We start from the raw sequence: 16080 nt of genomic DNA, 5'->3' as shown, positions 1-16080 counted from the left end.
TAAAGATTTTGTTTAATTAACTTTTCTTTAGGTTAACATGTATTTTTGTCAAGTCAGGCTTAATAAAATCAGTACTGTTCTATATTCATTATTAATGTCGGAAGACATTAAAATACATACTTGTTATAAATGTGGATTTTCTGCACTAATAAATGCTACATTACCACTCCCTCAAATGCTAATACAATACACCCAATGCTGAGATACATCACCGATTGCTAAGTATGCACTATTTAACAATTGTGTTATGCTATATATGCACTTCATTATAAACATAAAAACATACTTGAAAAGCTCTTTCTTCTAAACGTTTTGCTTATCTTTATAAGAATTACTTCATCTTTATAAAAAGGAATATCTTGTTTTACTGTATTCTACCTTCTACTACAATTATTATATCTGCTTTTCCAGACACATGCTTTGGACATTCATAAAACAACAATGAGAATGCTAAAAATAGTACTGCATAGACATACTGAGAGAGAGAGAAATCAATGTTTTACTAAAAAAATATTACTTACAAATAGCATCATCATCATTTTAGCATGTTGTACTATTATTAAAATAATAATAAAGATTCTACAACAACAGAATCAGAATGGATGGATAATTTCAAAAGCATCAGATACAAAATATATAAAATACATTTAAAATATCTTAATGAAGCACATCAACATTTACCAAAAATGAATGGATCAGTATCCCAGAGTCTTCTCTTGTTAAGCTATTTGCTGTATATTCCAGAGCTTTATTTTCTCCTTGATGTTTGCAAATATAGGAACAGTTTCTCTCAATAACTGTACGAATACCTTTAAACAAAATAACACTAGTTGTGCAACCCATTACAATTTCTCTGCAGCCTGTCCTTCCAGCTAATGTATTTGTTTCCAGAATATATTCCTTTAATTCACAAGCATGGTTTTCTTCAGCCACTCCGGCAGTATATATCTATTAAGATTTAATAGAACTAAATTCTAAGCTAATGTAGAAGAATGCCAAAAATCTTCTGAAGATATCAGCAAGAGCCACACCTCATAATGCAGCCATGCCTCTAATAGAATCCTTCCTAAAATGCTCAAAAAACAACTAGATTAAAAAAATGCAGTATTCCTAACTAAGCTGCCTTGATTTCCATTTGTCAATGTTCTCAAATTTTCTGAAGCCAAAAAAGAAAAAGGAAAAAAAAGCACCCTGCTACAGCTTCTAGTACCAGGCACAAAGAATTCTCTCATCTCTGCACGAAAAGCATCCTCCCACAATGCTTAGCTTAGCATTTGCACCAGCAGACGGTAATTTTTTTTTGGATCAACCTAAATATTGAGGTGCTAGATTTACAGTGGGTGGGGATGTTAAGAGTCCTGCTGCAAGAACCTTATACAAAAGGAGATGCAGGAGATATGCCCATCTGTTGCTGCTATAGGAACTATTCAATACGTGCAACTGTGAAAGCTTATTTTAAATATCCAGATACGCATGTACTGCAAATAGTAAACCACTAGAGAGCAGACAACAGAGCATTTAAAAAACAAAACTTTTCTAAATGAATTCAGTGTAAGTAGCATTGCAGTTACTGGAATATGAAAGAATATAGTTTTTTTTCATTCATACATTTCCAAATAAAGAGAACTGTAAGAGTCTATAAATGTTAACTGAGAAGCAATTTCAACAGAGTTCAAGGAAGATTAATTACTGTTTACAGAGACAATTCTATACCTGTGAACCAGAGGTGGGTTGCTCCCGGTTCGACCCGGATCGGGCAAACTGGTAGTAAAATAATTGGCAACCCACCACTGCTGGGAACCCAGGAATAACCCTTAGTAAATTCATTTCTAGGTGGAGCTGTAGAGGACTCCATTCTTATTCAAATCACACTAGTATGTGAAGATCTGGTTTGTGGAATAGGTCACAATGTCTGGGTTTTCACCTAACTCTACCCATATACCAAAAATACATAAACCACAATGGCTGGTCCAACACAAAACCCGAAGCTAAAACCAAGCCAATCACATTTTCTCTTTACATAAGATCTCAACCTAAAAATAGTTTGATATAGCTGATTAAGCATCCGACAGATTGTATAGCAGAAAAATCCATATTTGAGGTCGAATATGAGCTTGATTGTTTTTATTTCTTAAAGAATGAATTATTTTCAAAGTATCATATCACCTTTTTATATCACTATTCAATTTCCAGATCTGGTTCTGACAAATATTTCATTAACAACTCAAATGAATGCTTGCATTAAGCACTGCCTCTAATATAATTACGTAATAAAATTAAGTTTTAACTTAAGTTTTACTTCTTGGCCTATGCCCTATGTAATTTATGCCTAACACACAGATTATAGCCCAACACACAAATTTAATGAAAATTACAGAATTATTGTATTAGAAGTAGCAACAATAGTCATTTAAATCTTCAAAGTTATAATCTTTGTGAACATAAACATTTTGACTTATTCTGTTATTTTACTGTAGTCATATTCAATCCAGTGTTTCTAGTTTTGACTATTTTGTTCTAACAAATTGTTGAGTTGATTGTGTAATGCTATGTTGGCCAATGACCAAATTAAAATTTTGATTTAATTTGATTCACTAATACTAGCTTATTAGACACGTCTAGCCAGTATGTTAATTCTTATACAGTGGAGATTACAATTTAGTCTGACTTCAGAGCTTGGTTGCAATCCTGAAGTCCACTTAGGAATTGGCGTATAAGAGAGCTATGTTATTTCTCCATCCAGTCCATCACTACCATCTCAGCAGTATTCAGCCAGAATAACATTCATATTCCTACCTAATTGTTGAGCTTGCCTAGAATGACCAGAGTTTTATCTTTAAGACTTTGATTTGACTTTAACTAAGACATTGATTTTTCTTAATCAGTTAAGAAAGATCAATGCTGTTAAGAAAAATCAGGAAACAGCATTCTTTCTTTTAAAATGTATACTGCATTTCTCCATCAAAAGGAAAATAATAATGATAACAACAACAATAATACAATTGTCAAAAACTGAAGCATACAATTTATTGATATCACTGTACCAGGAGACACCAGAGTCGAAGAAAAAGAACTGGAAAAAATCATGATATATCGCAACCTGGCCATCAAAACTACATGATTATGGATGAAACATGTAACAGTGATACCCACTGTACCCACCGCTTGGTACCATGTCCAAGAATTTTATAAAATACATCAAGAAATTGCAACTTCCTGCAATAACACCAGTGGAACTGCAAAAAACTGAGCTACTTGGAATATTGTACAATTTAAGAAGATACTTGGTTGATACCTAGGATGCTGGCAGCAATATTTGTGATGCATTTTTGAATGTTCAGTTGACTGAGTTTCATGTTTAATGAATAAACTATATAATAATAATAATAGAAACAGTAAAAATAGAATAAAAATTCAGCAAATGACCAGAACAGGATAACATAAAGAGGTCATAATCAGCCTCAATCAGTTGTGAGGGGAAATAATTAACCAGTATAAACACTTATAGGCTGTTAGAGATGACATAATACTTCCAAATATAGTATTGGGGGGGGTGGTGTTATTCATTCCATCTCTAAAAATGTCTCTAATTAACCTTTTTCTAAAGAGACCTTTTATAGCAATAGCACTTAAACTTGTATACTGCATTTTAACTACTGTGCCACCACAGGTCTTTTATAAAAAGGTTGTTAGCAGATATTTTCAGATTATCAGTCCTTCTGCTTAATATTAACATTTTGAGAAAGGAACACACACATTCTGATAAATAGCAGACACTGTATATAAGAATATTAATATAAATATATAATAGTACAAAATTTAAAAACTCCAAAATGTCTTAAATGAAAACTAAAACTTCCCATTTTAACCAATGGGAGGGAGGATACTCAACAGCTTGAGGGGCAAATCTATAGGAAGATGATATTAAATAATAAGTATTAAAAACCTCTCTGAATTGCATGTAACATGATAATATTGCTTTATCAGTTGGTTATGTATGGGAAGTAAAGAAGTCAATATTCCTTTCTATTTTCAACCATTCATATTACACATTATAGAGTGAACACCTAGCATTAAAATTACTTATCCATGACCATAAAATATATTCTAATGGATACCTTTAAAAAAAGACCAGAGACTTAAGATGTTTTTACTTTTCAACAATATTTTCAGTAAGAAACTACAGTATGAGTTTCAGTAAGAAACTGTATTTTTTATAAATGTTTAAACTTTTATAAACATGTTTATAAAAATATATTAAAGGATAAGCAAATTTTTCACTTTATAAGTTGTATAAATTTTAATTTTTTAAAATTTAAATCTTAAATCTTTTAGTTGTACCAAACTATGAAATAGTACTCCATCTAGTGGTTAGACCTTATGCATATATTTAATTGTATATAGTTCACTTTTGTATGTTTTCTTGAAACTTAGAAATTCATGTATCGTTCACCGTTCTAAGGCTAAGGTAAAAGACAAGGATCTACTTTCCTAGATACTAACTAGATACTAACCAATACGGAAGTCCCAATACTAGGAAATAGAATTAAGATTATGGAGGAAAGTGATAATGCAATATTCAAGTAATTCATTGTAAGTGCAGTTGAACACATATCTTGGATTGAAAAAAAGCATATTTTAATGAAATGAGAAATAGAAATAGGAATAAGAGAACCTAATGGAAAAAGGAGCTCAAGATGAATGGACACTCTTTTAAAAAAGGAATAATAAAAACACAATTTCAAATCATCCCCACGTGGAAAAAAATATATAGCAAAAGTACCAATGTGACTATCCAGTGTAGGGAAGCGAAAAGGCTAGATATAAAAAGGCAAAAAGAGATTCTCAAGAAGGAGTACTGTACATACTAAGTAGTCCAGAACTGTAAAGAAGGTATCAAGAATTGTAAGATTCCAGATGAGTTTGCAAAGAACAAAAATGGGGAGCTTCTTAAATAAGTTCAAATAGAAAAGAAAATAATCAATATACTTAGTACTCAATGAAGATATTAAAATACCATCAACCTCTGTCAGCATTCAATAAAAAAGTATAGGTAGTCCTCGCTTAGCAAACACTCGTTCAGTGAATTTTCAAAGTTATGACAGTACTGAATAAGATTTACAACTGCCCCAAGTTGCATCCGTCACTGCTTTCACGCAATCACATGATCGTATTTTGAGTGCAGTTTCCCACGGTCACGTGATCACCATTTGCAACCTTCACTGCCAGCTTCCATCAAGCAAAATCAATGGGAAAACTGGTAAGAAGTCACAAATTGCAATTCACTGAATGACTGCAACCAGAACTCCTAGAACTGCCATCGTAAGACAGTGTGGTCAAGTGATTTTTCACTCTGCAATCATGTTGCTTAACAATGAAGTTCCTGGTCCCGATTATAACAAATAACTCAGAGCTATCAATCTATATTCTATAGGGGAAGTCTGAAAAAAAAAGGATAAAGAGGCATAAATGTAACCTGGAACTAACTGAAACAGGATTATAAAGTATCTCTACTCTGAATGAGTTTAAGTCCTCAAAACAAAATGAACTGCATGCTATGGCTCTAAAGAAACTAATTGATGGTTGTCATTTTATATAGTAACTGTGAGATATCTGAGATAATGCAAATGGTATTTCTAAACTTAAAAGACAGAGGACAGATATGGAGAATTAAACCAACCTCATACCGCCATTTGGGAAAGTTCTAAAACAGATGATATAGAGAGTTATTTGTGGACAACTAAAAAACAATGTAATATTTTCCAGAAATCAGCATGGATTTGTCAAACACAAATCTCCATTAGCTAATCTTATTTTAAATTTGACAAAACACCCATGACATTCTATTCAGCTAATTAACTGGTTGCATGGTATAACAATTATCTGAATACATAGCTGGTTCAAGAATTAAGTTCAGAATATTTAATGGTTCCTAATTAAACTGGAGTGAGCTAATGAATGGGCTGATGATAAAAGTCAGTCCTGGAGAAAAGGATACAGAGAATGTTTATCAAATTAGTAGATTACATAAAATTGGGTGGGATAGCTAGAAATAACATAAAAACCATCATGAGCTATTATCTTGATCAGGGGAAAAAGATGTTGACAAATAATTAATTTCAGTAGGAGTCAGCATTGTGATCTGACATCAGAAAAGGCACATGCAGTTTTAGAATGCATTAATAGAAGTTTTCAACTTCCATTTTGGTCAAACAACACTTCAGTTATTATGTCCAGTTCTGGGTACCACTCCTTAAGATAGTTTGGAGAAAATAAAGAGTGAGAATATCCAAGAAATTAAAAAGTTAGTCCTATGAAAAAAGATTTGAGGAGCTAAGTTTGTCTAGAAAAGATGACTGGATGAAAAAATGAGAGTATTCAATTATTTGAAAGGATGTCACAGAGACAAAGATTTAAGGCCCATTCATTATTATTTCACAGTGCAGAGCATAGGATAATAGACATGTTCCAACTAAAATCTTGAAAAAAAAATATTTCCTAGTACCAACAGCAGTTTTTAATAGAATCCATTACCCACAAATGTAATAATCTCACCTATATTCATGTAGAAGGTCGACAGACATCTGTCTGATATGAATTATAAGAGTCATGATGGCAAAGTACTTAGAATGCAATATTGCATGATAAGCCAGCCGACTGCCAGTTCGATTCTGACTGGCTCAAGGTCAACTCAATCTTCCATCCTTTCCGAAGTTAATAAAATGAGAACCCAGATTGTTGGGAGCAATATGCTGACTCTGTAAACTGCTTAGAGAGGGCTGAAAAGCACCATGATGTAGTATAAGTGCTATTGCTATTACTTTGAACGTTAACACAAACAAGTGCTTCAGGAGGTGGCTACCCTTAGTTTGGAAGCATGAACAAGGGCAGGCTTGTTACTATTTGGATGGGTTGTAGACTGGAAAGTTGAAAAAACATCCAAGAAGGCAACAGCAAAGCATTTCTATCATGGTCCTGGGAACCCATCTCTCTAAGCATAAATTAATTATTGGTCCTTATTACATGAAGCAACAATCAATGTTACTTAATTATTTAATTAATTAATAGTAACCTATCTGTGGTTATGGCCTCTAACCTGCTTCTGTTAGTTTAGCAACATAATCAACCAAACCAGAAAATAGCTTTATGTTTTATAAAGCAGTAAATATAAGCTAAAAGACATTTGTCCATATTCTCATGTAACTTTAAGGATCTTCTACACTTTTTGTGTAAGACCTTCCAAGTATTGTAGAAGCAAGAAAAATTACTTTTGTTTGTTTGTTTGTTTGCTTGCTTGCTTTTTGTTTTAACTGTCTATGACGTTTCACTAGTTTGGTGTAAATTTTGAAGTCAAAAAAGATCAAGGAATTCAGGATAGTTTGTAGCATTTGTAGCAAATCTCATACCTTTAATTTCCTTTGTGTGATTCAAAATTCTCTATAAATTATCAAATCATTATTAAAAATAATCCCATCTTTATTTTGAAAATACTTGAAGAGACTGGTAGAGCAGTTGTGGCAATGATTTTTTTTAATTCCAAAGATTATTCTGTTACTTGAAGGAGGTAAGATAAAAGCATCTATAACTATTATTTCATTTTTCAACAATAAAATATTATATTTAGGCATTTGTTGAGCAAAATGAAAATATTTAATCATGAATGTTGAAAAAATGATTTAATTTAAAAAGCTATAAGTTTGTTTCTGATTAACCTTGTGTTGGCAATATCAAAATACCCTGATACTGTTTATTGGAAAGGCTGTGGCTTATATGAGATTTAATACAATAACTGTGTCATGGATATATTATAGGCCCTTATCCTCATATTTCTAGATCCAGTTTCCTTAGCTGATAACACTATGATTTATATATTGTGTGTTGTGTTTTACATATTTCCCCTTTTTAGACTTAAAATAGTTGGATTTCCCTTCATGATGATTTGGGTTACACTATCCAACTCAAATTCAAAACTCTGGGAAGCTAGCAGTTAAAAGCACCATAAATCAACATATAACAATACAAGTAATGCATATATAATAGGTAGTTGAAGCAAAACCTAAGATAACCAGCAACAAATTAATACCACCACTGCACTGATACATACAAATATCCGAGGTTGGTGATAGCTTAAATTATTTAGAGGCAGAAGACATGATAAGCTAAAATTAAGCCACAGAAAGACTAGAATATTGGTTAGCAATGGCCTGATTTCTGAATGAATAAATCTAATATGCTGAGAGTCTTGCTGGCTCCACATTTGATAAAGAAAAATATGATGGCCACGAAAAAAGGACTACTGTAAAGAGTTACTTCTAGAATAGATGGTTAAAAACTCTGGGTGTGCATAATACCTCTGACACAGCAGACTATAATTATTTGTTTTACTTGCTCAGCAGGCCTGCATCATTCACTCTTGCTCGAAAAGTCATCTATGAAGTTTTGAACAAGTATTAAATAGGTTGACTGTTAATGATTTGAGGATGGAGAGAAATTAACTTATTTAACTTTTCTTCTAAACCAATTAGGAAGATGAGATAACTATATCACACATAATTAATTAACTTTTACGTTTCTCTTCACAAACCCAACTTTCACAATCATTTTTCCATCTGTCAAGATTCATTTCTTGCAAGAAACCACATATTGCCTATCTTTTTACCAGCATTTGATCTTCACTATATCCATGCAGTCATGCTGTAAATAAATTTGTTCTAAGCCGAAAATACTAACATTCCCCCCCCCAATACTTCCACGTCCTCAACCAACAAAAAATCTAATGTTATTATAAGCATTGTGTATGCCAGTATATGTAATCATAGAAATATTAAACAACCAGGAAAATAGTGCTCATTTTGTTTTATTCCCTGTTCAACACATTTGCTAGGCGCTCAATTTAATCTCATGCCAGTTATGGTATACCTCAAAATCATACTGCTTGTGTTGCACTCAGGAACCAACCTTCAGATGTTCACTAAACATATCCATAACTCAATCCTATTTACTATATGTTTTCCACAATCAATAAATATATAATAGATTTCTTTTTCAAATTTATACAATTTTCAGTGATCTCCAAAGAACAAAAATCTGACCTGCACATATCTTGCCCAACTCAAAGCTAAATACTTCCAACATTCTACTTACTGATACCTCCTATACCCCCTTTAACAAGAATTTTCCCTGGCACAGCAAAAAAACAAAACAAAAACTAATTTATTTCCTAACTTGAACTTAATGTAATATAACAATTCTTAAGTATTTATTGGGATAAAATATTAAAAAATGCAACCTCTACTTATATTGCTTACTCTAAAGCCAAGATAACCCCAAGTACAAGTCTTCTATCATAATGTACAGATCTAAACATATGATAAGCACAGTCATTCCGTAAGCAAAAACAGCCATATTTTAATATGTTTTTAGTTATAGCTGCAGTCTTACTATTTTACAACATTTGCATAGGATTTATGACTTTATTATTTTTCTCATGGATGCTAACATTTCTACCACTGTCTTCAAACCTGCTCTTCAATTCCACTAACATTTCTATGCAAATTACGTATATATTCCTTCTGGCAACTTCTGACTTCATTTTCATCTCAGATAATTTGATCCAGTAATGCTGCTGGAGGCTCCTTATTTTTTTCTCGTTTTCAAAACAAACTTTTATAGAACTTGTGTATTCCCTCTATTTCTTTTTTGTTCTCTCTTGACTACACCTTCTACAACTATCTTCCCTCTCTATATTCCAGATTTCTGCATCTATTATACTTTAAATGCATTTTTTAATTCACAGCCTCTTTCACTTGGTCATTCCATCAAGCATTATTTTTCATATTCCTCTTTATCATAACTCCATATACTTTTATGTGGTACTCTAAAACATAATTCTATTCATCAAAAGAAGGCAGTTTTATGCCTTCCTTCCTTGTGATAACTTTCCTTTTTTTTCAATTGGGAAACTAAACTATCTTGTAAAAAAATTTCATAAAGACACACCTATTTTTTTCGTCTAGTATCTCTTGATACTATGATCTACTTTCGGAATCATGAATCATTGCTCTACCACTATTTCTCTTAGTCATGGTTTTCTATTCATTTCTTTTCTAAGTGTAAGCATGAATGGAATTATCTTAAATTATGTATTCATAATAATATTTTTCTAAAGATTCATCAAATTCACAAATTCACATTCATCCTTGCATTGTCAAATCACTTAATTACTTTTTGTAACTCTCTCTACTCATTCCTATTTGTTCTTGTTACTTAGCAAAGTAAATTTCCTCAGATCACTTTTATGTAGAATGTTATAGTTTTAACCAAAATTCATTCTTCTAGTATGACAAATGGCAAGCAACTGTCACCAATCATTCCTACTTTTATATACACCCCTAAGAACAGAGTTCAGTAATTCATTCATAATTAAACTTACATCTTCACTTTCTTGAATATATTCATCAACCTCACAAGATTAGACCATCTTTGTTTAGCTCTCTTACACCCTTTTAGTTTCTCTAGGTTTCATAGAAATGCATTTTTTCCTTCCTGTTCCAAGCATACTCACATTCTTGCCTGCAAGCTAAGATTTCTAATCTGGACACTGTAAGAGACAATACCACTATATGAGTTCCACCAAGTGGAAATACACACAACATATAGACACATAGCCAAGATGCAAACTATGCTAAATTATATCAACGTAATAGAAAGATACAACCAAATCATTACTGACTAGGTTACTCTCAATCTACAAAGGTTGAAACCAATATGACCAGCCCTATCAGCACTAAGATCCATTACACATCTAATCCTAAAACATTTTGAAGGGACCAGGGCTGCATAATTTGAACTTTTTACCAAGGGAAGTAAGAGACAATATAAAATAACCTACAACTTGCAATCATTAAAAACACAATCATGTAATATATCTGTCCTTAGGTACTCTTAATAAAATTATTCCAAGTCTGCAGTCTCAATTAGAAAATTATTCATTAAACTATCTTTAATATATCTGCAGCAATGCCTATCATACCTGAATTTCTGCATATAGAAATTACCTAATGAGCTGAAAACTATTTGATTTATACCCTATCCTTATCCTATAAAATTATGGTCAAGTCAGTGTCAACTCTTATTGAGTACATAATGCTTCCTTCTGTTTGCCCCCACATAAAGTGAATGGGTTGGGATGAGAGATAAAGACACTCTTATTTTCTCCAAAGTCACTGAGCTACCTTCCATGCCTAAAGAAAGACTAGAATTAACAGTCTCCAAAATACAAAGAAATTAAATTTCTATTTTTAAGAGCTAGAACTATATCAAGTGTTCATGGTTTCACCACTCACCACAAGAGAGTATGATTCTTTAACCTGGGACATGTATATTCCGCCTTCATTGGTAAGATTCTTTAATACCACCATCAAATTCTGTGATTTACCCAATCATGAATAGCTTCTACTGTATTGTACTTTTCTAAGTGAGCCTTTTACTTCTGGCAAGTACCTTGGAAGTGGTATGCTACTGCCTGATTCCCAGAGCTGAGGCAGAGTGACTGGCCCAAGATCACCTAGTTGGCTTTGTGCCTAAAGCAAGACAAAAACTCACAGTCTCCATATATTATTCTAGATACAGATTTATCCTTAACTTATCTGCGTGAAAATGAGCAAGCAGGTCTTTGAAGATCATCACACTGTAGGAAAAAGAGTTGGAGACAATCAAAGCTGCCGGAGTGGTATTTAGTTTCTTTTATGTCAAAGACCTATAACCTGTAGTCTCAGGACAGTCTACTTACAATACATGCTCATTCCCACAGAAAAAGAAAAGCAGTAAGTACACAGAGTAAAACACTAACTCTGTTTAAATAGCTTGATTTAAACTGACATGTTAATCCATCAAGATTTTACTCTCACATTTATCATGATTCCACCAGCTTCTTTCTTCTGGTCCTGCCAACTTTTTGAAGATAAACCCTCTAAAACCTCTAACCTTGTTACAAAAAGTCCATGAAACATTTCAGTTGTAACAAATAAAAATAAAACAGAGAAGAAAGACAATAAAAAAATGGGTCAAAGAGAAATACAGTACTAGGTTGGATATCCCCTCCTATTTTTCATCTTGTCCTACTGGTTCTTTATGATTTATCAATTGGTGTTTGTAACTAATGATTGCAACTATTATTATGACCTATGACCTATTACTTGCTGTTTATATATACACTGTGAGTTGGTGCACTGGAGACAAATTCCTTGTGTGTCTTATTACACTTCACTAATAAACATTTCTATTTCATTTCTATTCCTATTTCATTCTATTCTATTCCATTCCTATTTCGTTCCTATTCCCATTCCATTCCATTTTCCTATTCCATTCCATTCTATTCTAAGCATGGAAGCTTAAAACTTAAAACTAAAAAGATTTAGTGCTTTTTTTTTTCAAAGCGACTGCTGAAGGCGTTTTGTGAAGGCTACCTGTCCCCCCCCCCCCAAACTCCTGGAATCCTCTGGCTCCCAAGTTTTCCAACCACTCATTCATTCATAGATATCGCGGGAAGGAAACGAAGGCGGGTCTCCTTGTGAATGGACGGAAGTTTTAACAGAAAAGGGAAAACCCGAACGTCTGGAGCCAGCTGCTGCAGATGGGAAGGGATCAACCCTCCCCTCCCCTCCTTCCCGTTCCTGTGTATTCAGTATTTCGAAGCAGGGAACGGGAAACAGAAGGATCCAGAGAACGGGAAACAGGTCTCCGCTGAACGAGAGGGAGAAAAAAACCCCAAAGGTGGGGAAAACCGAGCCGGAAGCGGGCGGTGCTAGCTCATCCCCCCCGAGCGGAGGTTATTTTTTTCCGCTCCCGAACCGGCCTCGGGAATTCCGGCACGGCGACTCGGTTCGAAAAGGGATCTTGCCATTCATCGGGACGGGGAGAAACGGGATCCAAATTGAGCGACTTGTCCATGCCTGCCTTCCTCTTCCTTCCTTCCTCGTAGAGCGATGCTTAGACACGCTTCCCGGGACGAGGCGCGGGAGACACGTCTGAAAGGACCACTATGGTCATCGACGGGGCGACACGGGCGAACACCCTGCTGGTTTTCAGACAGACCCGCCAGGGGGCGGAGGGTCCGGTCAGCAGTCTCCAAGCGGGACAGGGCTGGGATGAGCCACTCGGGGATAGCTACAGTCTCCCCCTCCCCGTCCCAAGGGAGGAAGGGGCGCAGGGGGATCCTTCAACCCATCGGAGGTAAGAAAACCACCCGCACCGGCTCGAGGAACCTTCCCGGGATCTGCCGCCCGGCCTTCGCCGCCACTCACCACAAGAACCGAACCCCGCACCACTTCGGAGACGCTTTGCCGCAACTCGGCGGCTGTGCCCGGCTTGCTGAGCGCCCGCGTGAACTTCCGAGTCTCCGAGGAGGAGGCGGCTGCGGACTGAAGGGACATCGTCGCCATCCTTCCCGACTCGGTTCTCGGCTCCTTCCTCCCGGTTCTTCCCGTCGTCCCCTCCCCTCGCCGCTGGGAGAGCGAGCCCGGCCCGGCCACCTCTCAGGGCGCTGCCTCGCCGGCGCTCGGACGCTCCATTCTCCCCCCCCCTCCCCTCCCCTCGTCAAGCGATTGGCTGGGCGCCGGCTGGCCTCGCGCCGCCGCTCCTGTCAGGTAGCCCCTCCCTTTCGCAAGGCAGCGCCCGCCGCCGCTCCCCTGGCTCCAAACACTGGCACGCTCGGGAGAGAGCGATCCCTCGGAGGCTGATTGGCGCAGGCGGAATGGAGGAGGCGTGGCCCCGCTCTTTCTAGTAAGACGTGGTGTCGCTTTAAATAAAAATGCGGGTTGTCCGCCTAACCCATTTCCTTACAGGGCCTCTGATTGGGCAATGCGTTTACCTGTGCGGTTGCCCCATTACGCCCATCCTAATAGTAGTCCCCGCCTCTTGCTAGGGCTTGGGGCGTGGCCAGCGAAGAGCGGAAATTCCATTCCCTCCCAAGCAATGACCTCGTTTTCCCCAGTCGGACTTTTCGTGATCTGGTCCTTTAGGGAAGGAGAGCAGTGTAGATGGGTCCTTTTCACACAACCGCCTCTTTCAGGGTTTCCTTTCCTACCTCTTAGAGCAGACATCAAAAGAACCAAGCATGACGGCTCAATTCCGCGCACAGAACTCCCAAATAAATGGAGATCCCATGTAACGTAAATGAATTTTTTTTCTTTCTTTTAATATGGGCAAATATTGAGGCAGGCGTTCAAATACAGTGGGACTTCCAAATCACATAAACACCCCCTTTAATTTTTTTTTAAATGAAAAGTGGCATTTTTAAAATAGGCGTTTTAATGCAATACTTGCAGGAGTTTGCAGAAGTTCCATTTTCATCACTTATCACTAAGCCAGTTCTCACAAGCAGTGATCCTTGGACAGCTCTGCATACATAGACTATTATTAATACTTTAAAAACTTAATAGAGCCAGGTCATGGCTTTGATCTATAATAATGTAAACCATACTGTTTTAAAAAAGCATCCAAATCTACCGGAAAGTCTACCAGATAGTCCTCAACATACAAGTTCATTTAGTGGCCATTCAAAGTTACAACAGCACTGAAAGAAGTGACTTGTGACTATTTTTCACAGTTCTGACCTTTGCAGCATTTCCATGATCATGTGATCAAAAATCAGATGCTTGGCAACTGGTTCATACTTACGACCGCTGCTGTGTCCCTGTGATCCCCTTTTGTGACCTTGTGACAAGCAAAGTCAATGGGGAAGCACGATTCACTTAACAACCGGGTTACTAACTTATCAACTACAGTGATTCACTTAACAACTGTGGAAAGAAAGATCTAAAATAGGGCAAACCCCACTTAGCAAATGTCTCACTTAACAACACAAATTTTGGTCTCCATTGTGGTCATACGTTGAGTACTACTTGTACCTTTCCATGTAATAAAAATACATTTTCCTATTACTCAACTGTATTATGGAACTGGAATAAGTATCTTCACCCTTTCATATTGCATTGAGATATCATACACAAGCACATAAAGGATAGGCATTGTAACATAATAATGCACATTTTGTCATTTTGATAAAACATCTGGTTCATTGCAGGGAACACTATGTTGCATTTTATATACTTGTAAACTTCTATGAGTTGTACAATTTTTGTTCCATATGAATAAATAAATTGATTACCATCAAGTTGGTTCCAGATCTTCGCAAACATAAACAGTATATTTTGTCTATAATGATCTGTCTCTGATCTGATTTTATGGTGTTCCAACAGTAAACTCATTGCCACTGTAACTGAGTCCACCCACTCAGTGGTCTTTTTTTCTTCCATTTTTCCTAGCATTACAGCCTTTTCCAAAATAAACTAGGTCTTTGCATGTGTCCAAAGTAAGATAATTTGAGCCTGGCCATTTATGCCTGAAATGAAATTCTTGAAATTCGGATCGGTGATCCATTTATTTATTTTCTTGGCTAAATATATAAGTAACTAAAGTATTAAACCAGCTTAGAAAGTATAGCTAACTGGAACTAGCCCCTCTTTTCATGCAACCAGCCTACCGGATATCTGCTGTTTCAGAACATATTTATTACTTCACTGAGATCCTATCACCTCTATTGGACTTTCACATTAACCGAAGAAGGGCAGAATGAAATAAACCTCCCCTTGTGAGTGATCTATAACTTCTTATAGACTCACCCAAGCATCTCTTTGGCGATAAAGTTTCTCTTCATTACTGATACCAATGGTTGGATGATGCAGCAGGATCCTATAAATTATATTAGAAGTAAAAATGGCCATACGCTGGTTTAAAAAAAGTTATGCTTCATACTTCTCTTTTCCCAAATGATAAAAGTGAACTTCAATTCTCTCAGTTTCTTCCTGTCTCCTCTTGCCTTATTTTGAACAGACCTCTCTCAAAGATAGGGACATTGTGGCTCAGTGGCTAAGATGCTGAGCTGGTCGATCAGAAAGGTTGGCAGTTTGTTGACTCAAAACCCTACCGACATGTAACAGTATCCCAGCTTCTGCCAACCTAGCAGTTCGAAAGCATGTAAAAATGCAAGTAGAAAAATAGAAACCACCTTTGATGGGA

The 16080-nt window shown here is 36.0% G+C and overlaps 1 protein-coding gene across 5 annotated transcripts in view; it reads right to left on the bottom strand.

Moving 5' to 3' along the window:
* Nucleotides 1-13579, bottom strand: part of DOCK9 (dedicator of cytokinesis 9) — a 123563-nt gene extending 109984 nt beyond the window's left edge. For all 5 annotated transcript variants that reach the window (XM_087726168.1, XM_087726171.1, XM_087726172.1 and 2 more), the window contains exon 1: nt 13305-13579. In XM_087726168.1, coding sequence (XP_087582294.1) covers nt 13305-13442 — 138 coding nt within the window. In that variant the 5' untranslated portion in view covers nt 13443-13579. The remainder of the gene's footprint in view (nt 1-13304) is intronic.
* Nucleotides 13580-16080: the final 2501 nt, after the last annotated feature.

This window comes from Thamnophis sirtalis, unplaced genomic scaffold (genome assembly GCF_051295495.1).
Source record: "Thamnophis sirtalis isolate CommonGarterSnake01/CBP01778 unplaced genomic scaffold, rThaSir2_p1.2 scaffold_12, whole genome shotgun sequence".
In the NCBI taxonomy this organism is placed as follows: domain Eukaryota; kingdom Metazoa; phylum Chordata; class Lepidosauria; order Squamata; family Natricidae; genus Thamnophis; species Thamnophis sirtalis.
The sequence above is the reverse complement of the archived record's forward strand: the minus strand, read 5'-3'. Positions and strand labels throughout refer to the sequence as shown.